The sequence below is a fragment of the Alosa sapidissima genome, chromosome 4 (assembly GCF_018492685.1).
Source record: "Alosa sapidissima isolate fAloSap1 chromosome 4, fAloSap1.pri, whole genome shotgun sequence".
Taxonomy (NCBI): Eukaryota; Metazoa; Chordata; class Actinopteri; order Clupeiformes; family Clupeidae; genus Alosa; species Alosa sapidissima.
In genome coordinates, this window is record NC_055960.1 from 8,050,906 (window position 1) to 8,075,883 (window position 24,978).

Sequence of the window (24,978 nt, forward strand, 5' to 3'; positions counted from 1 at the left end):
TAGGATTGCAGTATTTATTACAGATATACAATCAAACACATCAGCAAGTTAAAGAGTTGAAATGTCAAAATAATTTCCACTTAATGACCTCTTCCTTCTGCTGTCCCCTGACCTGCACAAGGGGAGGACACACACACACACACACACACACACACACACACACACGTTAAATAGAATATTGGGACCTGTTGTTGTTCTTTAGAGGACTCAGCAGACTAACTGACCTGCACAAGGGGAGGAGTACTCAGCCTCAGCTTGGTCACCTGATTGAGAGAGAGAGATTTCATTGGTCAGGGGCTTACTAGCACTGCTGTATCCATGGCAATGTAATTATACATATATGTAATGCTGGTCTTGGTCTATGGAGTCTTACTGGTCTGGTAGTAGTCATACACCTTGACCCCTGCTGGCTTCAGGTTGGTGACTGGCAAATCCTGTTGGATGGTCAGTTCGTAGTCAACAGGTATATCCTTTCGAACCTGTTTGGAAATCAAAAGAAACACATCACATCAGATGGACAGAGCGCAAGTAGGTGCAGCATGTTTCAGTGAAAACCAGGATTCTTACAGATGGCCTTACCTCTGACAGATACACAAGGATGTGGTCATCTTTCCTGTCAACTCGGTCCACAAACATGCTGCCCTGAAGCTGTTAAAACACAGAACATTATGGATGGTGCACACACACACCAACACAGCGTCCATCAGCAACATTATGGATGGTGCACACAGCCTCCATCAGCAACATTATGGATGGTGCACACACACCAACACAGCTTCCATCAGCAACATTATGGATGGTGCACACACACACACACACACACACAGCTTCCATCAGCAACATTATGGATGGTGCACACACACCAACACAGCCTCCATCAGCAACATTATGGATGGTGCACACACACACACACACGCACACCAACACAGCTTCCATCAGCAACATTATGGATGGTGCGCACACACACACACCAACACAGCCTCCATCAGCAACATTATGGATGGTGCGCGCACACACACACACACACACACAGCTTCCATCAGCAACATTATGGATGGTGCACACACACACACACACACACACACACGCCCACCAACACAGCTTCCATCAGCAACATTATGGATGGTGCACACACACAACACAGCCTCCATCAGCAACATTATGGATGGTGCACACAGAGCAACAGATGTAGGAGGGACAACTTACTTTTTCAGCGTCAGCAGTGAAGCCAGATAAGATTTTCACATCTATTATCACCATGTTCGTGCTCTGCAGTGGTCCGTTATATCTGCACAAGAAAGGAGGAATAACTATTAGAACGGATGTGTATCTGCACAAGAAAGGAGGAATAACTATTAGAACGGATGCGGTCAGACTAGTTCAGTCAAAGAGAGCAGAAGCAGGCGCTGCATGGAGCTCCATACTGTACTGTGAAGGCCTGCTGCCCACACACACACACACACACACACACATACTGGACTGTGATGTGGAGGCTGAAGGCCTGTTGCCCATCGGCCTTGTTGCACTGTCCCTCAGTCAGAGGCTTGGCTTGAGTCTTAATGCTCAGGGTTGAATGTTTACTGGGAGTGGGGATGTTGTAGAAGAGAGCGACCTGTTGAAGAGGGCGAGAGATGTGAAGAAATGTCACGGACAGAGTATCCATCATCAATAGTTTAGAAACAAGTTCTTTTCCACTGACCCCCACAGAAGCGCATGCAGAGCCCTTCACGTCCACGCTGTACTTCCCAGGAACGTGGCGCAGCGCCCTCTCCTGGTACAGCAGTGTGTTGTGCTGGTTCACATCAAACTGGTGTGTGTCGCCCCCTGCTGACCGCACGGTCACTGTGCCGGAGCCATGTGGGCTGAAGACCTTGGTGGCATACAGAGCCAGAGCCTGCAGTGCCACCACCGTGTCCTGAGAGAACACACACCCAGCCGTCAGCACACACACACACACACACACACACACACCCAGCCGTCAGCACACACACACACACACACACCCAGCAGTCAGCACACACACACACACACACAGCAGTCAGCACACACACACACACACACACACCCAGCCGTCAGCACACACACACACACACACACACACACACCCAGCCGTCAGCACACACACACACACACACACACCCAGCAGTCAGCACACACACACACACACACACCCAGCCGTCAGCACACACACACACACACACACCCAGCCGTCAGCACACACACACACACACACACACACACACACACACACACACACACACACACAAACAGCTTAGAAAGGAAAGGTGTGTGGAGCACCTGTGTGGAAGAGAAGCCTCCATACGGATTCTGCTGCTTCACCAGCCAGTTGACGATCCTGGAAGCATAGCCCAGGTCTGCAGCCGTCAGGGCGGGTTTGGTGAGAACAGCTAACAGCACATAAGCACTCGTCTCCACTGCCAGGGAATCAGCTTGCTCTGATGAGGACTGAGACCAGTGCAGGAGACTCCCTGAGAAGACATGAGCCGTAGGAGATAGACATTCAATTCAAGTTTATTTATATAGCACATTTCATATGCATACACAGACTCCAATGTGCTTTTAGAAAACATTATCAAATAGACATTAAAACACATTAATAGTAAAATAAAAAAATGGTACTAGAAATAAGAATTTCTGATAAAAGTAATAAAAATGAAAGTCGCCACACCAACTTGGAAAGACCTTCAATTTTAACCAAAAGCTGAGGCAAATAAATATGTTTTCAGTCTGTTTTTAAAAGAGTTCACTGATTGGGAAGATTTCAGTTCAGAAGGTAGGGAGTTCCAGAGAGTAGGGGCATAGTGACTAAAAGCACCATGAGCGGAACTAGTATTTATTCTCGGGATTCTCGGGGAGACCTTTGCTTGAGGACCGTAGGCATCTGGCTGGAGTATATGCAGTGATCATATCAGAGATATATGATGGGGCTAAGCCATTCAATGATTTAAAAACAATAAGAAGTATTTTAAAATCAATTCTTTGTTTTACTGGGAGCCAGTGTAGTGATTTTAGTACTGGCGATATGTGATCATATCTTCTCGTTGAAGACATGAGCCGTATGAGATAAAGACATGAGCCGTAGGAGATAAAGGCAGCAGATGCACGTGTTTGCTCATCTATGTCGGTTCTGGCACACTGCACAACGTGTCCTACCAGCAGAGGTCGCTACGCTGTCCAAGTGTTTCAGCAGCTCAGCTCGGAGGTCTGCTTCCCCAGCGAGGCTGAAGGTGTAGGCCAGCAGAGCGGTGGTGTAGGTGTTGGAGCGGTCACTGGCGGAGGACTTCAGGAACCTCATGGTTTCTTGCTGAAGTAATAAAAATAGATTATTTTTTAAACATTCTGGTCAAAGGTTATATTTCTCATGAGCGGTACAAAAGGGGTATGACTTTCTAGTCATGTTCAGACAGCTATGGAAAAGATAAAGCATCTCAATGAAACCTTTGATAGAGGAGATGGTTTGAGACAGATTTACCTACCGTAACAGTGCTCATATTCAGCTCAAGCATTGATGCAGCGATGTAAGCTGTTATTGTTACATCATCGCTTACACCCCCCTATAAAACAATGAAAAACTCTCATCAACACTGAAAACGATGGTTACGTATGTAACCGCGGTTCTATGAATTTTGGATTTCCATCACATGCACGTGCAGGTCGAGTGTTTATCAACAAAGTCACTCGTGACATGGGGTGACGCATGACCCCCGTCCCGGTACTTAAGGTGCGCTCACCCCGGAAGTGACCTCTTGGCAATCTTCTCGTTCGCCTTCCGAGTGACTGGCGGTCATCCGAAATTCATAGAACCGCGGTTACATACGTAACAATTATTCTATTTCATTTCTACTGACCGCCAGAGGCGGTGCTTTCAGCACCTGGATGACAAATTCCAACAGGGTCACGAAGAAGATCTACATACCCTTTTAATGGCTTGAGAGGGTGGCTGTGGCTATTGACCCTATAAAACCTTGCAAATGTGCAAGTCGATGCCCATGAGGCCGCCATGCATATGTCGGAAAGTGGGACTCCGCGTAGTACTGACCATGACCCAGCTACACTCAGAGTTGAGTGACCACGAACGCGAGGTGGAACCGGTAAGCCACTATCAGAGTAGGCATAGCTGATGGCCTCCACGATCCACTTGGATAGCCGTTGCTTGGACAAAGCCAGGCCCCGCGCATGTCCAGTGTGGCAGATGAATAATGAATGTGACTGCTGGAGGGCAGCGGTCTGTTCGATATAGGCTTTCAATACTCGGACTGGGCATAAAAGAATGTCACCTTGCCCCGGTTCCTCTCCCTGGGCTGGGGGCTCGAATGCTCCCAGACTGAGCGGCTGGTTAGCATACGTTGCAGAGAAGGTTTTAGGTAAAAATGCCGGGTTCGGCCACAGGGTCACCCCTGTGCCATCGGAAGTCCATTGTAGGCACTCCCGGCTGACAGACAGCGCGTGTAGCTCTCCCACTCTCTTCGCCAATGACATGGCTAGGAGAAAAGCAGTCTTCAAAGACAACCATTTTAATCCCGACCTCCCCAGAGGTTCAAAAGGGTGCCGACACAGTGCATTCAGCACCAGCGGCAAGTCCCAGGAAGGTATCATCCTTCTTTGAGGGGGCCTCAGTCGCTGAGCACCCTTGAGAAAACGGGTCACCAGACTATGGGATCCCACTGTAACTCCCTCTACCTTGTTATGCCTAGCTGATATTGCAGCTACATACACCTTGATAGTGGATGCCGCCAGTCCGTCATCAAACCGCGATTGTAGAAAACTGAGGATAGCTCCTGTCCATGTTCTTGGCACCATTGTATAAAAAGCTTCCACCTATTAGCGTAAAGCGCATTAGTGGAAGGTGCCCGTGAGTTGTGGATAGTCTGTACCACTGCAGGGTCACATGCCCCTAGCAGTGGTTCAGGCCCTTCAGAGGCCACACCCAAAGTTGCAATCGTGCTGGGTTCGGATGCCAGATCCGGCCACCCAGCTGAGAGAGGAGGTCTATGCGCACAGGGAGACGCCAAGGCTGTCCGTCCAGTAGGCTGCATAGCACCGGGAACCAGACTCTCCCTGGCCACCTGGGGGCTACAAGCAGCACTTGGTGGCCCTCCCAGAGAATCCTCTCTAGAGTGGGTAGTATGAGCGGGAGTGGGGGGAATGCATATAGGAGCTGCTGGGGCCACCCATGCGGCAGCGCATCCTGGCCCAAGGGGCTTGTTGACTCCCTGAGTGAGAACCAGAGGGGGCAGTGTGTTGTGGCTTGAGAGGCGAAAAGATCCACCTCCGCTCTGCCATATTGGTGCCAGATGGCGTGCACCACTTCTAGGTTCAGCCTCCATTCCCCTGGATCGGGGTGTTGCCTGGACAAGAAGTCCACTGTGACATTCCGTGTGCCTGGGATGTGCATTGCCCTCAGGCTCAATAGCCGAGGGTAGGCCCATGAGAGTAGCTGCTGAATCAGCCTCAGGGATGCTAGAGACCTTGTGCTCCCCTGGTGGTTGATATGGTAAACCACTGACATGTTGTCTGTCCTTATAAGGACATGTCTCCCTGCTAAGACTGGCAGGAAATGCTCGAGAGCAAGAGCGACTGCCTGTAGCTCCAACAAATTTATGTTTTGTTCCCTCTGTCAAGGGTCCCATGTGCCTTGGGCAGTTCTGCACTGCCAAACAGCCCCCCATCCGGCCAGGGATGCGTCGGTCTCTACCACTTCTCTGCGAGAAGGTATGATCCCTAAACGAACCCCGGCAGTCAGGAACGAATGCTTCTTCCATGGCTGTAACCCTTTTAGGCAACTGGTGGTAACGGTCACCAGTCTGTGCCTGTGGTGCTTTGGATGAAACCCTAGCCTGTTCATCCATATTTGGAGAGGCCTCAAAGAAAAGAAGGCCCAGGGGGACTACGGAAGAAGCTGCTGTAAGCATGCCCAACAGCGCCTGGAAGGACCTGAGCGTCAGAGCTCAGCCTCTCCTGAATCACACTATGCAGAGGAGAATCTCGCCTACCCTCCTCTGAGATGGGGTTGCCCTCATTGTCTGCGAGTCCAGTTTCGATTCCAATGAACACCGTCTGCTGGCTGGGGATTAGGGAGCTCTTCCCGAAATTCACAGTTAGCCCTAGCCTGGTGACATGAGCGACTAGCAGGGCTGAGTCCCTTAATGCCTCTGGCTTCTCTGTTCCCAGACAAGGGCAATCATTTAGGTAAAGAAGGATGCGCATACCTCTGCCTTGAAGCGGAGCCAGGGCTGCCGCAGCAAATCTTGTTAAGGTCCGGGGGGCCAGAGAGATTCCGATGGCAGGACCCGGAACTGGTAAGACCTCCCCTCGAAAGCGAAGCGGAGGAATTGCCTGTGGTGAAGTGCAATTGGAATATGAAAATATGCATCTTTCAGGTCTATGGTTGTAAACCAGACGTCTTGCTTGACGCTTTGTAATACCTCTGCTGTGTGAAGCATATGGAATTTGAATACCTTTAGATGGCTGTTCAACAGCCTTAGATCCAGTATGGGGCGAAGTCCACCCCCCTTCTTTGGAATTAAAAAATATGTGTATAGAACCCACAGTCTTGTGATGGTGACCCTAGTTGCTGGAGGGCCCCCTTTTCCAGGAGGGCCCGAACCTCCTGGCGTAGGGCCAGAGCCTTGCCCTGGTCCTTCAGTCATTTTGACCCCTTGAAACCTCGGCGGTCGGTGCTTGAACTGGATGGTGTACCCTTTTGACAGGGTTGACACTACCCCAGGGGTCTGCTGTATTCACTTCCCAGTAATTGAGCTGTTCTCTGGTGAAACGTCCGACCGCCGGCCTGTAGACGTCACTGTCTACCTCCTCGCCCCCTCCTATTCCGAAAGGGGCAATATTCAGGCGTGCGCCGTTCCCTGTGAGGGTTGGTTCTCAGCAGGCCGGCGAAACCGCTCTGGCCTTGTTGACCCCTGTGCAAAGGTCCGCCTTATTGGCTGAAGAGTATCACCCGCCGTAGCGGGCCTCTGTCCCCGAACGGATACACGGCGCAGGCTAGCAAACTGCTGCCTGGTTTGCGTTACCTGTAGGCTGCGTTCGAGCGTTTGCTGTGCGGCAGGCCCAAAGAGTTGTCCAGGAACCACCGTGAGACAACAAAGGGCTTTCCTGCAGGGCTCAGACAATGGTGACTGAGCCAGCCATATCTGTCGCCGTGTCAGGGTCAGGGACGACATTAGTCTCCCCAGTTCCCTTGTCATGTACCCAAATGCTTTCAGTGAGGCCTCACTCAGCACTTCTGCCGACTGGTCTGCTCCAGAGGACTGGAGGGTCTGTGACAGGGACAGTATAAGGTGCGACATTGAGTTGCCTATGCGCGCAACCCGCGCCGGTGAGTCATAGCTCTTCCCAATAAGCTCGTCAGTCAGGCGACACTGTGGCCGGGGACAACGTGCATCTGGCCTTAATGCCTCATCAGGTGAAAGGATAAGGGCGGCAAGTGCCGGCCCTATAAACGGCATGCGGTCCAGCCCATGACTGGCTGCATCCTGCATACTAGCCAGGGTTCTGCAGTCGCTGGGGAGATGGGAGAAACGTCTGGGGTCAGCCCAGCATCTCTGTAACTCCTCAATGAAAGGAGCTGAAGGAGGCACGCTAAAAGATGCAGTAGAAGGGGCCTACCTGCGCTGGTGCTGCATCTAAGCCCAGGCGTGCCAGCGCTATCTTCACAGCGGGTTTGATCGCTGATGTGTGGCTAGCAACTGAGCCCTTCTGTGAGCTGTGTCCAGAAGCATCCTGGGTGTACGAGCCATAAGACTCTACATCTCCCAGATCATCCGCCCACTCATCAACCGTCGATGTGCTCTCTATCAGAGCCTCGGAGAGCCCATCCTCCTCTCGGGCACCCCCAGCTGGGGACAGCACAGGGGGCTGCTCTGATGAAGACCTTGAAGCGGCTGCTGCGTGATCGCCAGCAGGCTGTGCTCCCCTTGTAGATTAAGGAGCATCGCTTTAATCTGAGTGAACTCCGAAGCCATGTCTTCTACCTTCTGGTTTAAAGGATCTGGCGTAGGGAGTTTAAGCCTCCTCTTAGCAGAGGCCTCCCGTGTGTCTGCTCTGCGTTTCTGCTTTTGGGGATCCCATGCGGCTCCTTGCAGGGGGTGGTTGGGAGTTTAACCCCCATTCTAGTTGGGCTAGCCTAGCAGTCCTTGCAGCTACGCTCAGGCAACTGCAATTCATGCAAGCCTGGTCTGTCAAACCCTGCCTTAAGTGTTCCATGCCCAGACAGCTTGGACACTTATCGTGGCCATCCTCCAGTTCATCAGGGAGGCTAATCAAACGCAACAAATCAGGGAGGCTATCAAACGCAGTAGGCTAAACAAATATGCGCAAATAAGGAGCGAACACGCGCTCACCTCGCCACCTTAGTTTAGAAATAAGAAACAGAAGAGAGCGTTTGAAAACGCGAACAAACAATCTCATAAACGTGAAATTAGCACTTCCAATACAAAAGCGGAATTCGCTTGAATTCTAACTCACTTAGGAAGATGTTGCGGAAAACACAAGATCCGTCATTAACTCAAGAAGCCCGCGAGACCGCGAAAGCATTTCAATAAACAAAAATGTATTTAAGGCACCCTGAATCGCTAGAAGGCGAAAAAACACCCAAACGATTCCACATAGGCCTAGTTGCCACAGTAGAGCGAGCTCACTCGTAACGGTATTAATAAAGAAAAGTGTACTTACCGATCATAATAGAAAGTCACGTAGACAAATCGCAGTCTTATAAGAGGGCGAGAAAATCGCAGCTCCAACTGTACGGTTTGAAAAGATTCCAGCGTTCGTCCACGAAAATATGCCAACACTCTAAACAACCTGCTTCCACACGAGAAGATTTCAAGAGGTCACTTCCGGGGTGAGCACACCTTAAGTACCAGGACGGGGTCATGCGTCACCCCATGTCACGAGTGACTTTGTTGATATAAACACTCGACCTGCACGTGCATGTGATTGAAATCCAGGTGCTGAAAGCAGTAGAAATGAAATAGAATTCAGCATCCAGTATCATACAGGTCAGACCTTCATTCTGTTGTTGAAGAGTTTCCCCTGCATATTGAAAACACCATCTGGTCGAAGGTTTCCTCCAAGCCAAGTGCTCGCATCCGTTATAACTTTTGGATCAATGTAGACAAAGGACTTTGCTTTTCCAAACGACCTCAACACAAATGCAGTGAGCCTGGGAGAAGAGATGGACACAACGCTGAGTTTGCTTCTGTCCAGAGGTAAGAGCTGTGGTCTAAGGTTAGGAGCATTGTATGCAAGTCATTTTCATTTCTATAGCACATTACATTCCAAAGTGCTTCACAGTTAAAAAAGACAGAGTTTAAAAGATGATTCAAGCATCAACTACAGCCGACACCTCCAGACAAAAACCAAAACGAGAGAAACAGACATATAAATATACAGACAAAATACAAGTGGCATCAAATCCATAGTTCCACAGGCTCAGTGGCTGTTAAAAGCAAGTCTGAAGAGATGGTTTTTTTTAAAAAAATTTTTAGATATTATATAATAAATTTTTTTAAAATATATTTTTGGTCTTTTTATGCGTTTAATGATAGGACGGTGGAGAGTGACAGGAAGTGAATGGGAGAGAGAGTCGGGGTGGGATCCGGAAAGGACCACGAGGCGGGAATCGGACCCGGGCCGCCGCCGTACGGTGCAGGTGCCCCAGCTGGGGCTGAAGAGATGGGTTTTTAGTAGGGATTTAAAAACAGTCACAGGTGATGCCGATTAGAGTTCCGGTGGTAAGCTGTTCCAGAGGCGTTGCATGGATACTGAAAGCACTAATCTAATATTACTATTACTAATATAATACTAAGCAATTTAAAGCAATTCTAAGCAATATTACTATTACTAATATAATACTAAGCAATAATCTACAAGCCAAATTGTCACCTTAGAAAACGTAAATCCCAAAGATCTAAGAGCAACGGCAATGTCACTCATAGAACATTTATTGTAAAAGATAATGCAACACCGACAGTGCAACAAGGAACAAGCTTGGTAATGTCAATACACATAAACCTAAAACTAAAAGGATCAGTGGGATTAATTGCCTAAATAACACAGGTTTAGCATCCAAGTTATACTTCAGCCTTAGGCTACTTGATATGAAGCATATTCAAATTGCTCACGTTTTTGCTCTCCGTAACACTCATGTTTCCGCAAAATTCCACACCATCTTAAATTCCAAAATCAATGTTTACTCACTGGAACCACCACATGGATGTTCTTGCTCTACATTATTAGTATCTAGTTGTTTTGTAGGAATAGTACGCTTGTACAGTAGGCCCTAGGCTATGACATTCAGTTTCCTTTCTAAAATATTTAGCAACTCCATCCCTAACGAACTTACTATGGCCAATATCTTTGAAATGTAACGGTCTTGGTTTCATTCCGAAGACATGAAATCTAGGGATGTCCCGATCCGATATTTGGATCGGATCGGCCGCCGATATTAGCAAAAAATATGGGATCGGCCCGATCCGGACTCCCGATACAGTTTGTTTTCAAAACTCCGGTCCGTGTTTTCCAGCGCACCGATGTAGGTAATCCATTCCAGTTTTTCAGCTTTTCCCCCCAAATCCGGTCCGCGTTTTTCAGCACACCTAGCGACCTGTCCAGCATCCCACTTGTCTGTGCATGTCCAACTAAGAATTTAAAGTTATCGAGCAAACATTTCATGTCAGTTGAATTAATATAGCCTAAATGTTAACCGCGACCGCGAGTGTCCGCGAGACCCTCTTACTATTAAGGCTCTTATGCATGTTGCTGCTGACAACATTCGTTAGACAGGCAAAGCTATCTCCGCGATTTAAGATTGTTGTGTAATGTATAGGCACAGCACGCACTTTAATTTTCCTATTAAAGTCTAACAAACGCATTTCATTTCAAAAAGCAACCTGGTCAATCGCTAACAACTAAGTGCACCTAGGCCTACAACTCTACACATCCAAAAGGGCAGAAGCTTCCAGTAGGCCATCATAACTTTTTTTACCGTTTAGTCTGTGCATCAGCGCAGCCTACGACGATGTGAATTAGTGGCAGCTGTTGTCGCGGTAAACTTAAGCTCCTGTCTCTAAATAGTGTAGATAGGCCTACTTGCTATGTTGCTTGATTTTCTGTAATAAAAAATGTAGCCTAGGTTACTTCAGCAAACACAGACCAGTTGTGGCATCAGTTTCGCTTTTAAAACGCAACAGTGAGAGGCTTTTTAGCGCAGTCTCACTTATCATTGATGAGCACAGGAGCAGGCTGACACCTGAGCATGTTGAAATGATCACCTTTGTGAAGAAGAATCTCCCCATCATGCTCAGACTGCAGCCAGGGCAAACAGTAGAAATTGGAGTATGGAGATGGAGCAGTAAAGTGTGGAGGAGATAGCAATACTGTAGAAGGCGTGACAGTTATTTGGGTTGTTATAGCCAATGCAGTGTGTGTGGTAATTTGACTATTTTCTACTCAGGTTTTGTGTGTGTTGCTTTTATATGTAATTTTATATTGTTTACAATATTGTTTACACTGATGGCTTTTTTAAGCCTTGGTTTACACTCTTGAGCAGAGCACTGATGCCAATTCAGTTTGTGTGGTTAATTGACTATTTATTATTTTGTATTTATTTAACCCTGTTAAGAATAAACAGGTCAGCTTCTCATTACCAACCACTGTGGATTATTCAAACTAACCTAATTAAGTTGGCTAGTTGTTCTTAAGAGTAAAACCCTTTTCAACATGAGCATAACAACAAAATAAGTAAATATCTTTAATCTTTAATACATGCTTGGATCGGCCGGTATCGATATCGGCCGATGCTAAAAGCTACAATATTGGTATCGGATCGGAAGTGCAAAAAGCTGGATCGGCACATCCCTAATGAAATCTGGGTGAATTTGGGCCTCAGACTCTTGGTGTGAGCGGAATCGGAGCGGAACAGAGGGGCTGCTCCGGCCTCCAAATTAAAAAGCGCTCCAACAAAACTCCATCCGCTGCGCTCCTTGCTTTGGCTCGGCAGCTCTGCGTGGGATGCAGATCCTAGTGGTCGTTATTGAGTGGAAAAGTTCAGCATGTTTGTGACATAACCGGGAGCACGCTCATTTAGTGATTTAAAAACAGTCAATGCCACTTTATACTGGATTGTAAATTTAACAGGAAGCCAGTGCAGTACTGGAGTGATGTGTTCCCGTTTCCTTGTCCTGGTAAGCAGTCTAGCGGTTGCGTTTTGTACCAACTCTTGCAAGAGATGATTCATCAACTCCAGTATAAAGGGCAATACAATAATTACAAGGCGATTACAATACTGTCAATCTTAAAAGTGGCGCTTCGGTCCTAATTATGCTTTTAAATGAAAGTTTGACTCGGGTACATTCACAAGACGACCCTAGGTTGCATTTTGGTGAGTTACGCTTTAATGCAGAAACACAATTAGCTTTAAAGCACCTGTTCAGTGCAGAGATCGGGGAGAGGATGCATTTGAGGCCGTAGAGGGGGAGGACCTCCTTGAGTGGCACTGTGATGTTTTAGTAGCCATGTGTTGAATCATGGGAAACGGCGCATTAAACGTTACCGATTTGTGGTCAGAGAATGCAGTATCTATTACATCAACCATGTCCAGATTAAAAGCATGTGATAGAACAACATCAAGAGTCTTGTGGTCTACAGGTGTCTTACTTTGTGAACCAGGATGGACTCACCATGTGTTTCCATCTCCTGTTCCAAACGTGCTGTATGCTCCATTAGGATGCTTATAGTTCAGCTGCCTCTGGTATCCTGTTGATTAGAACCATATTACTCATTATTATGTTCCAAATCACCAGCCACTGTATTAGGCACATGTGTTCAACTGCTCATTAACAGATATCTATTCAGCCCATCACATGGCAGCAACTCAATGCATTTAGGCATGTAGACGTGATCGAGAGCACTGCTAAAGATCAGGGGCGTGTCCAGGGGTGTGGCCACAGGGAGGCACTGCTTCAAAAGAATGAAGTTGGCTTTAATAATATCAAATCAATAAAATAATCAATTATCAACAAATTTGATATAGAGGTAAACAGTGAAGAATACGAAATGTGACACATGGTCATAATATATTTCTAGAGAGCTTTGTCTTCTGTCATACTTTGGATGTTGTAGGTATTGTTGTACCATGTAGTGTGTGTGTGTGTGTGTGTGTGTGTGTGTGTGTGTGTCCATACTTTTGACTGGTAGATATAAGTATGTATACTCTTTTGATCCCGTGAGGTAGTGGTAGTGTATGCTATAAAGAATTAAGGCAATTCTGAAGGCAAAAGGGGTTCAACCCGGTGCTACAAAGGTAAATGGGAAATAGTCATTAGTCATGCCTACCACACAGAACTCAAAAGTTAGAGGTGCCATCTTGTTCAGGGGTTTACTATCCAGGATGGATACATAATAATGAACATAGACATGTGCCCTCTACTGCCCTCTACTGTCAAAAGGAAGAGAACATCTCACCGCTTTTGAGGAAGTTGGTGGCCTTCTCCTTAATGTCTGCAGTGAGCTGGCCAGTGTTCTGCAGGTACTGCAGAATGTAGATATTTGGGGAGAGGACGGCCATATTTTGCTCCCCACAACCATAAGGCATCTGCAGGAGGCTGTCGATGTTCTTCAGAGCACGACCTAAGATGTCTCCTGCAGGAGGCATGGAGTGTTGGACAAACATGGTTAGGGTTTCAGCAGTCAGTCAGCCAATGTAAGGCTCTGCTGTGCATATGAAGCGTGTGTTGTATGTGACTGTTGGTACCTAGCACAGACACAGAGGCTCTGGCTGATCCCTTAACTACATCCCCTGGGAGTGTCAGCTCCACCTCCTCCGTCAGGGCGCCCCCTGTGGACACAACATGGAACTGAGTTGGGGGCCAAGCAGGCCAATGGCCAGTGGTCTAATATGAATAAAGGTCTGGGCAAAATACATGGACATAACAGTGCATGCAAGAATAGCATCAGGTTCCTTTTAACACAAGAATCTATTAATACATTCCATAGAGTATGCATAAGGACAACACGTGAACTATAGACACAGAAGATTGGAGCTCACCCTTTGGACATAAGAGCCAGCTGAAACTTCTTGCCTTCTCGGTTCCTTCCGCCTTACAAAAGAGAAGTTACAGATGTTAGAAGTGTGATTTTAGCTCTAGAGGTTCTTGTGCAGGACTACTGGCATGCCTACCTTGACCTTGAGGGAGCGAGTGACTGCGTCTACGCGGCCTCTCTCTGGGACGGTCACCACTTCATTGCCACACAGAGTCCGAGACGGCTCAGCGGCCGCACTCACAGTCACGCTCATCTCTCCTGCAGGCAAGTTTCCCCAGGTCAGCTTCAGCAGTGTCCACTACTACAGTGTCTCTACGCTCTCAGCATTACTCACAGAGTACAGAGGGTCCCAGTGTCTAATAAAGTTACCCACTTTCCTTTAACTCTCTCAGCGTTACTCACCGAGTACAGAGGGCACTAGCGTCCATTTGAAGGTTTTTCTCCCATCTGCACACAGACAGGAGGAGTACTGGCCATCAGAGGAGGGGGTCAGAGTGAAGTCTGATGAAGGGGTTGGAGTCACTGTGACCTACCAGAGAGGGACTCGTTTAACACACACACACACGAGATGCAACGGTACACAGTATTTTACAGAGCCATACATACACACATATACCGTGTGTGTGTGTGTGTGTGTGTGTATATATGTGTGTGTGTGTGTGTGTGTGTGTGTATATATACATACACACACACACACACACACACACACACACACACACACACAAAAATAAAGAGTTCAGACGACTCAAATCATGGGCACCATGTTTCATACCAACGTCGGATGATTCTACAATGTAACCCTGTGGGGCGAATACAGTATGTTGAAATAAAAAGCTAGAGAGGGAATCGAGTTTCACACACACACACACACAGCTAATTAAGTAATTCAATCAGAACACACTTTGGCTACCAGAAAGTTCAAAGTCCTTATGCTCAGAGCATGATCTGTTGCTATACCATGATGCACTTGGGCAGGTAGTTGAAAAATGTTGCAATATCATGATGCACTTGGGCAGGTAGTTGAAAACTGTTGCAATACCATGATGCACTGGGGCAGGTAGTTGAAAACTGTTGCAATACCATGATGCACTTGGGCAGGTAGTTGAAAACTGTTGCTTTGAGCTCAAAGGTCTCTCCACGGATGATGGAGTAGGGCAGGGAGAGCTCGAGGAAGAAGGGCTGGAACACTGTGAGCTGAACTGGTGGGGCCAGACCGAAGCCCTGGGGGGACAGGCAGAACGCCTCCATCTCCCAGGTGGTGATGGTGTCAGGGACAGTGAGAGGGACTTGTGTTTCTCCAGACCCCCTGTGAAGAGCAACGTTAGAGCAACGTTAGAGCAACGTTAGAGCAACGTTAGAGCAACGTTAGAGCAACGTTAGAGCAACGGTGATGGGGCTGGATATGGGGAGCTGGTTATGGGGCTGGAGACTAGTGCTGGAAACAGGATCCCTGATTCTACATGGCCACTTACCCGACCTCTGCCAGGTCCCAGATCCACGTCTCAGGGAAGATTGTACGAACAGTCACACCAACACTTTCCGGCACTGGAGCATCTGGTGCAGCATTTCCAGCAACTCCAAAGGCCACCTTGGGATACGGATACCCTATCAAGCAGAAACAAACTCGTACAACATGTGCAGTATGCAGTATGCAGTACCTGCCCTCTCTGCTCCCCCCCCCCAGTCTCTCCCCCTCCCCCCCCCACGTCAGGGCACCGGTGCACATCACGATTAACCCCCCATGTCAGCAGCAGAGGCTTGAGGTGATAGTCTGCCTGCATCTGTGGACATGAAAGGTAGAGTGCCCATACCTACTGACCTACTGACGCTGACCAAATCCTTTACATGTTGTTTAACGACAGACAGACACACACAGACAGCATTAAGGTATTAAAATGGGGTTCACAGATTTAGAAAATGTCCCTCGACATTGGAAACTTTAAATGTCCCTCGAATGTCCCTTGTTAAATGGTGAATTTGTGTTTGCGCCTAAACAATTACTGCTGACATAAAGGTAAGAATTTCGTAAGAGATCTGATCCCATTGATATTGAAGGCAGTGAATGTGCCATATCTCTCTCTGACGCTACGCTGATCTGAAGGCAGTGAATGTGCCATATCTCTCTCTCTGTGACGCTACGCTGATCTGAAGGCAGTGAATGTGCCATATCTCTCTCTCTGACGCTACGCTGATCTGAAGGCAGTGAATGTGCCATATCTCTCTCTCTGTGACGCTACGCGATCTGGAAATAAGGTGCTACTACTGCCATCCACAGCAAACTGCTCTCTGCTTTAGACTGGTAGGTATAACATCTTCTGCTTTACAAATGGCTTGGAGGCCTTCGGAGAGGCTTGGGAGCCATTGTTATTGCTATGGCGATGGCATTGACACAGGACTGTAGTGTTAATTAGAGCAATCAGAGGCCTTGGTCAATGGTCAGGTCTACAAACACCAAGTAAATTGAGCCTCATTGTTAAATTAGGTTACAGTGTCTCAATTCAAGGTCTACAGTGTGTTTCATGTTTAAGTGCTCTTACCGAATCCCTTGTGGTACGTCTCCCCCCGGTACAGTAAGCAGTCTGGTGTCCGCAAAACCAGGTTAGTTACAGCCTTCAGCCCCAACCTCTAAAACAGACACAGATGCAGATAGACTCCTCCTTCACAGATATTATGGACATTAGGATATGGACTTATTCTGTGTTCAAGTGCTTATTTTTCAGACCTGGAAAGCTGCAAAGGCATCAGTTGCAGAGAGTCCCGGAGGATAGTACAAAGATCGCCGCGGTCTCACTTTCAGACACTCTACTGGATCTTCAACTTCATAATCCACAAATGAGTCCATCGGCGGGAACAGATCAAAAACCTAGAGGGGAAGAGGAACGCATCATCACCCCCCTCCTCCCCATCACCCCCCCCTCTTCAGGAATCATCACCACCCCCCCCCCCCCTCCCTCTCTCCAGGCATCACCCCCCCCCCCCCTCCTCCTCCTCCTCTCTTCAGGCAGTAATGGGCAGTAATACATATGAGCGTCAGAGGCCCAGTCCCCTCTGGGTCAGATCTATGTCGTCATGGTGCTGGTAACCTTGTCAGCGTTCAGGCGTTTCCCAGGTTCCAGGATGAAGATGCTCTGATCCACAGCGCTGAGGCCGCAGAGAGAGCCAGGCTGGGCGGACAGCTGCAGGGAGCTCTTCTCTCCAGGAACCGCTTTAGGGGGGAAGAACTGCACCGACACCTGTGTACACAACAGCATATTATCAACCAATCACAGAGCAGCAGAGGAGGACAAAGACAACTTTCCACTACCTTGATCTAGCGTGCTACCATGACATGCTCTACTGTGCTACCATGACAACAACATGCTGTAGTGTGCTCCCATTACACCATTGCACTGTAGTGTGCTACCATGACAACATGCTGTAGTGTGTTCCATGACAACCATCATGCTGTAGTGCACTACCATGACAACATGCTGTAGTGTGCTACCATGACAATATCATGCTGTAGTGTGGTACCTTGTTTATGAAGCACTTCTCCGTTGAGAAGGTTTTGCTGTCAGCCAGAACCGTCTCACTGGGTAAGACACAGTAGGCCAGGACCTGCACTGAGGGGGCCATCTCAGCACTGACGGACAACTGGAAGGAAACCTCACCCAGAGTTACTGGTGGAGAACCCTTCACTGAAGCTTCAGCAAAACCATGATGAACAATCTGTCCTCTTGATAAAACCTGCAACAAACAAGGAAACCTAATGACAAAGTATTCAAAGGACTTTAGATGTCTGTAATGGAACCTGTATTCCACATACCATATAAATGACATCCACAGAGTCTGCGTTGAAAGTCTCCCCAGTGAAGGTGTACTTAATGGTGATGGGTACGTCTTTGCCACACTGAAGAGCATCATCTATTTTGTCATCTATTATGGCCAGAGAGCTGGAGGACGCCGAGTCTGGAGATGCTGTTCTTAATCTGGACACAGACTTTGATGCCGAGTCATAGTATGGGGTGTTATATGGTCTGTATGTGTTGGTGTCTGTAGTTAGGCTGGCCTGGAAAGGAAGAGGCATTAGAGATGAGAAAGGAGGAATGCCTGGATCTTCCACAAAGCACCGTCACAACTACACTAGCACTAGCTTGTGTACAATATACACATGACACACTCACACAAAGATTCAACTACACTAGCAGTAGCTTGTGTAGAATATACGCATCACGCACTCACACGCAGAGACTCAAATATACTAGCATTAGCTTGTGCACAATCTATACACAACACGTTCACATAGACACTAGACGTAGCTTTTCTGCAGTGCATTCACTGATTTTTCCAGAAGACTCTAGTGACCAGCTTACAAAGAGCTCAAAGTCCCCTGGGAAAGGAGCTGTGTTGAGAGAGAACTGGGCCACTCCAACGGAGTCTGTGGTCAGGTTCAGCAGAAGTTCTGCATTCCATCTCGGACCTTTGAACAGATGGACCATCCTCCCAGCGATGCCAGTGTCATTGTAATGGGTCGCTTTGATCTGCAGAGAAAGTAGTAGTAACACTTTATTTGTCCCAGAAGGGCAATTATTTTGCATGCAAGGTTAGTCAAGTCAAGTCAAGTTTATTTATATAGCGCATTTCATACACAGAGGTCATTCAATGTGCTTTACATAAACAAAACCAAACAATAATAACAAATAAAAGCATAGAAGGGCAATATAGTCAAAGAATAGTTAAAAGGTAAAGATCATAATAAAAAGAAAACATAAAACACAAGGTAAAATAATTTAAAAATAAAGGATAATTAGTAAGCAAAAAACAAAGGCAAAAGTAGTAAAAAAAAAGTAATAAAAGATAAAGTAGAATAATTATCAAGGCAGATTCAGAATTTGTAACTTGGCACAGTTAGCAGAAAGCATCTGAGAACAGTTTGGTCTTAAGTCTAGATTTAAAACTGGCTACAGTTGGGGCCTTTTTGATGTCATCCGAAAGTTGATTCCACAGCTGAGCCGCATAGCAGCTAAAAGCTGCTTCACCATGTTTAGTTCTAACAGTAGGTTTTACTAGCAGGTTTTTCACCTGGGACCTGAGAGGACGCGAAGGTGTGTACTGCTGAAGCATGTCTGACGGGTATTTAGGTCCTGCTCCATTTACTGATTTATAAACAAGCAATAGAGCTTTAAAGTCAATTCTGTGACTCACTGGAAGCCAGTGCAAGGACTTAAGAATTGGAGTAATGTGGTCAGTTCTTTTAGTTTTTGTTGTTCTACTAGTGCAGGTTCTACTAGTGCATGCACTTCTAGTGCATGCATGGCAGATGTGTTTGCAGAGACGACCTTTTCACCTACCTTGCCCTCCATAACTGCCCCGTCCTCAATTACGTTTGGTGTATCAACAAAGGAGAGTTTCCCAAGAGAGAAGTCCAAATCTATGTTTTTGACCTCTGAACGACTGATACCTGAAGACAAAATGAAATATAGACAAGGCACCTTTGGTGGACAAACAGTTTTCAAAAGGGTCCCTTTAGCTTACCTGTTCCTTCTTCAACTACTGTGGCCTTGAATATTAGAATATCCCTCAGTTTTTGGTTCAAGTCTTGCTGTGTAAATGTTGCCATATAGAATACATAACAGCCACAGCCAGACTTGTCCATCTGTGGGCATAAAACAAGCACAGTTACAATTAAACACTCCACAAACCTGCATCATCACAGCCTCAGGAAGTGTTTGTCAGTCTACTTCATAGCTGTCAACATTGAGCGTTGAAAATAAGGGAGATCCCCACGTCTCACCCAAAATACGAGATCAACAACATAGAATTCTTGCTGATAGCAACAGGAAGATCAGACAACAAAACTGCTGCACTAACTAAACAAGGTGTAGAGCTAGGTCTACCGTTACATGGCCTACAGATTGGCATCAAAATCATGCTCACAACAACCACGCTGTTATCTTAAATAGACTAATATCACCAAGTCGCCTTCAAGCAAGCAAAACAATGCTTTGAAAACATCTGCTTCGCTGGAAGGGCAAGGGGGTAGCAACAGGACAACAGTAGGCTACATAGACAGACAGGTGCGGTGGTAGGGCTAATGTTATGAGAGTATTAAAATATGGGATATTTTACGGGGAAAAAAATATTAAGATGGGAAGGCAGTGGGAAAAAAGTTAAAATAGGTCCGAAACCCGGAAAAAACAGGAGGGTTGACAAGTATGGTCTACTTGCAGTGGTGGAATGTAACGAAGTACAAATACTTCGTTACTGTACTTAAGTAAATTTTCCACGTATTTGTACTTTACTTAAGTAAAATTTATAGTGCATACTTTTGACTTTTACTTCGTTACATTTTACAGCAATTATCTGTACTTTTACTCAGCTACATTTCTACAACACCATCGTTCCTTTTTACGATACATTTTATGATCAGTTTTTTTTTTTCTCTCTGACAAACACGTTTGTTTTACCGGGGGGTTGCTACCAAAGATTCTGGAGCGCTACGTGCATTCTTAGAAACATAAGCTTCTAGTCTAGACCAGGCAAAGCGTGAGCTTGTAGCCATCTGCATTCGGTAGGCTATATTCACCAGACCCATGGCTACACTGTACATGCAACTGTGTTCTGTGCCTTTCTCTGTCTGTTATCTGCAGCGTTAGGGCTATCCGCGGATCAGCGAAGTTACAGGCTATGCCCATGCTTCTGTCACACGTCTGATCATTTGCGGCACAAATGAATGGTAGACTATTAATGAACCGGTGGCCGGAAAAAACGTAACATTTTCCAGATTAGGAAATATTCCTTAATTGTGTGTGATTAAATAAAGATGCATAGCCTACAATTGGGGGGTAGTAACGTGAGCGCTCATTCAATGTCTATGCGTCTGCGCAAGTGAAACTGAACTTAATCATAAAGACACCTTTCTCAGCAACTTTTCTGTTCAATCAGCATAATTGGCATTACGATCCACCCGACGTTTCCCTTGTCTACCCCGTTAAACTTCAGGCTCTCCTGTTTTGCTGAATGATATTACTCAGCAGATCACCCTAGTAGATAACCAGAATTACAGTCTCTAGAATTGTAGGTCAGAATGTAAACTTCCTCCACCACTGTCTACTTGGCCCTTTAATCCCTACTGTTATAACTTCATTTTAAATGCCAGAAATGAAATAAATGTGTGGCAAACATAACAAATGTTAATTTATATTTTAATGTTCATTTCGTTAATATCAAAATCAGTCATATTGAGGCAACATTTACAGAAGAGTGAATAACTATGATGTGGAAGTAGATCTTTACCTCCACCAGTTCTTCCCAACATACTGATTGTGTGGGATCAACGTCATCGCCTCCAAATCCTCGGATATCCGTCTCTCGACACAAAGACAGAGTAGCCTTCCCTGGCACAGGCGCCCCAAACGTGTACCTGAGAACAGGGACAACACGGGTTACAAGATCACGGCCTACAAGGTCAACACGGGATACAAGGTCACACAGCACAACGCTTAAAGGCTAAAAGACCACACAATCACAACGCTTAACAGGTGAAAACAACCTCCATCAACTGCAGCTGTACTGCAAGATGGGTGATGGCAGATGACACACATTTGCTTAGATTCAAGAGGACCATAGTCGTTTGGTGACGAAGCTATGTCTCGGTGTATAGAACAAATCGACACCTGGATGTCTCAAATTTTTCTTCAGCTGAACAAAGAAAAAATTGAAGTAATTATATTTGGTAAAAAGGAGGAAAGACTTAGGGTTGCCACTCTCCTTGACACAAAAGGGTTGAAAGCAAAGGGTACGGTTACAAATCTTGGGTGTATTAATTGACAGTGATCTAAATTTCAACAGCCACATGAAAGCGATAGCTAAATCAGCTTTTTACCACCTCAAAAATATTGCCAAACTTAGAGGGCTGATGTCAAAACATGATTTAGAAAAACTCATTCATGCATTTATCTCCAGCAGGGTTGATTACTGCAATGGACTGTTCACAGGCCTTCCTAAAAAGACTATCAAACAGCTTCAGGTGATACAAAAATGCAGCTAGGATTCTAACAAAAACTAAAAAGAACTGGCCACATTACTCCAATTCTTAATTCTGTGACTTACTGGAAGCCAGTGCAGGGACTTGACTTTAAAGCACTACTACTTGTTTCTAAATCAGTAAATGGAGCAGGACCTAAATACCCATCAGACATGCCTCCATGGTCCCAGGTGAAAAACCTGTTAGTAAAACCTACTGTTGGGTTTTTGATATCAAAAAAGGCCCCAACTGTAGCCAGTTTTACTTCAGACCAAACTGTTTCTACATATTTATTCTACCTTGTCGTTTATTACTTTACTTTTTTTCTTATTAATTGTTCTTTATTTTTAAATGATTTTACCTTGTGCGTTTTCTTTTTATTATGATCTTGCCCTTCTATGCTTTTATCAGCTATTCCTGTTTTTGTTTATGTAAAGCACATTGAATGACCGCTGTATGAAATGCGCTATATAAATAAAGTCGACTTGACTTTGACCATGATCGCACAATTTCGTCCGAACACTTCCCCATAGGATGCTCTCGTATTTCCTCGCGTATCGGCGCTGTCGCCTCTCTCCTCCTCTCCTCATTCTCTCCTCCTCTGGTTGCATTTAGATAAATGAGACATCCTCGATGACATCGAGCTTGGAACAATTAGATAAATGAGACGTCCTCGATGACCATAAGCTTTGAACGATTTCCGGGGCACTAGCAGGAGGAGCGAGGAGAGCTTTGAGATGAATGAGATTCTTGAATTTCCCCTGGGGATCAATAAAGTATCTATCTATGTATCTAGATGCAGCCCAAGTCACTCTGTTTGAAGATTTATCCATTTAATGGCCGCTGTACTTCACCGGATCACTTTATTTGAAGATGTTATTGTTGTACTTCACCGGAGTTGCCCAGTTGGGGGCTCGTCGTCAATTTTGTAGTCACGTTGTAGTTCATCTGTAGTCTATGTGGACTTTCATGTCCAGCAGTTTTAATGTGAACTTGGGAATTTGCCATTTTTGTCACTTGAAATCTGCATATCCTTCTTTCACCAGCATCTTACACCATATTTTTAAGCAAACACAGTTGTATTTCAGATTGGTGAGCATATGTTTTAACCTTTGTTGTGGCATCCATGTTTTTCACACATTGACAGCAAAGCACATGAACTTCCTGAGAATGACCCGTCCCCATGTCACTTACTTGGCACATGCTTGCAGTCGGATCTCTGCTGCTCCCACACTCACTGACTCTGGGCTGTTGAGAGTCACGTCAAACTTGGGTAAAACTGAAAGGAGGAAGAGACGCCATGGTAACAAAAAAACTTTATTATCCTAAACGTGCCAGTTGGCTTTCCACTATTCTTAAAACATCCTAAAAAACATACTGACAAACCTATATAGCTATACATATTATATATAAACACAAACAAAGCTGTATAGCGCGTCATCTTGAAGGATTGCTAATCTTACAAGAACAGACTAAAAAGGTTGTAGGCCAAATGTGTAGTGAGGGAAAATGTCAGGGACTCGTCACTTACTGGATTTGGTGGCTGTCCGCCAAGACAATTTTCCAACCCGTCTTCTAAATACATGGATGACTTTATAACAGATATATTCTTGTGCTAAATATACAACCTTTTGTGGAATGTTCATCTGCACATTAATATGAGTGTGGAATGTTCATCTGCACATGAATATGAGTGTGGAATGTGGAATATGAGTGTGGAATGTTCATGAATATGAGTGTGGAATGTTCATGAATATGAGTGTGGAATGTTCATCTGCACATGAATATGAGTGTGGAATGTTCATGAATATGAGTGTGGAATGTTCATCTGCACATGAATATGAGTGTGGAATGTGGAATATGAGTGTGCAATGTTCATGAATATGAGTGTGGAATGTTCATTAATATGAGTGTGGAATGTTCATTAATATGAGTGTGGAATGTTCATTAATATGAGTGTGGAATGTTCATTAATATGAGTGTGGAATGTTCATCTGCACATGAATATGAGTGTGGAATGTGGAATATGAGTGTGCAATGTTCATGAATATGAGTGTGGAATGTGGAATATGAGTGTGGAATGTTCATCAGTTTGGAATGAAAGTGGGACTCTGGAGGAGGACTAGCACGAAGGGACACGCCCACTTTGGGACAAGAAGCCACTAACACACACACACACACACGTGTCACGCTAGACAACAACAACATACCATATTGTTTCACTTGAAACTGATGAGACCCTGTACCCTGCTCTCCGGTCACAGACAGCATGTAGTAGCCCTGGGTAGCCTCTGGGTTGAGGGCGTGAGACAGCTGCAGCATCTTACGCTCCGACGACACGTTCAGCCACTGGCCAATGGTGTTGCCACGGTGATCCTGAGAACGGCCAACAAGCGACAGAGTTTAATACTCTGATGAAACCGCACATTTTGAGAAAACAGAACTCTAAAACTTGTGCTGCTGTTGCACCAGTTCAATTTCAGTCTACAAGCACTTTTTCCTTAGACTCACACAATATGTATGGTCAAGTTCAAAGGAATTTAATAAAGGATATTTTCAAGTGGAATATGAGATGACTAATGTATTAATCTACAGAATAATTCCGAGGGAGAAACACAGTATGGTGTGGGGGAGTAAACATAAAGGCACGTAAGATAGATAAATATAATTATCATTAGTAAATTAGATAAACATAATATAATTATCATTATCATCACATTGAGGGGCAGCCATGGCCCCACTGGTCAGCACTCTGGACTTGTAACCGGAGGGTTGCCGGTTCGAGCCCCGACCAGTGGGCCGCGGCTGAAGCGCCCTTGAGCAAGGCACCTAACCCTTCACTGCTCCCCGAGCGCCGCCATTGTAGCAGGCAGCTCACTGCGTCGGGATTAGTG

At 46.0% G+C, this 24,978-nt stretch overlaps 1 protein-coding gene across 1 annotated transcript; it reads right to left on the reverse strand.

The window, feature by feature from the left end:
- LOC121706383 (alpha-2-macroglobulin-like protein 1) lies at positions 1 to 24,481 on the reverse strand. Its single transcript, XM_042088064.1, has 30 exons — positions 24,295 to 24,481; positions 23,279 to 23,363; positions 21,355 to 21,481; positions 19,594 to 19,714; positions 19,410 to 19,519; positions 18,432 to 18,599; positions 17,885 to 18,127; positions 17,593 to 17,805; positions 17,163 to 17,312; positions 16,802 to 16,942; positions 16,617 to 16,704; positions 15,552 to 15,684; positions 15,160 to 15,385; positions 14,482 to 14,608; positions 14,216 to 14,337; positions 14,084 to 14,135; positions 13,790 to 13,873; positions 13,501 to 13,677; positions 12,717 to 12,792; positions 9,043 to 9,199; positions 3,498 to 3,575; positions 3,175 to 3,325; positions 2,299 to 2,489; positions 1,700 to 1,915; positions 1,476 to 1,612; positions 1,207 to 1,288; positions 580 to 648; positions 374 to 479; positions 225 to 263; positions 1 to 112 (listed from the first exon to the last, which is right to left on the reverse strand). Exons 1-30 carry the CDS (start codon positions 24,404 to 24,406, stop codon positions 81 to 83), a joined length of 3,813 nt encoding a protein of 1,270 aa, XP_041943998.1. The 5' UTR covers positions 24,407 to 24,481; the 3' UTR covers positions 1 to 80.
- Positions 24,482 to 24,978: the final 497 nt, after the last annotated feature.

Coding starts and splice junctions, on each gene's coding strand:
- LOC121706383 (XM_042088064.1), bottom strand. CDS start 24,406: ATGCTGCAGCTGTCTCACGCCCTCAACCCAGAGGCTACCCAGGGCTAC. Junction 17,806..17,884: donor CTGTGGATGTCATTTATATG/GTATGTGGAATA, acceptor TGTTTGTTGCAG/GTTTTATCAAGAGGACAGAT. Junction 17,313..17,592: donor AGAAGTGCTTCATAAACAAG/GTACCACACTAC, acceptor TTGTGTACACAG/GTGTCGGTGCAGTTCTTCCC.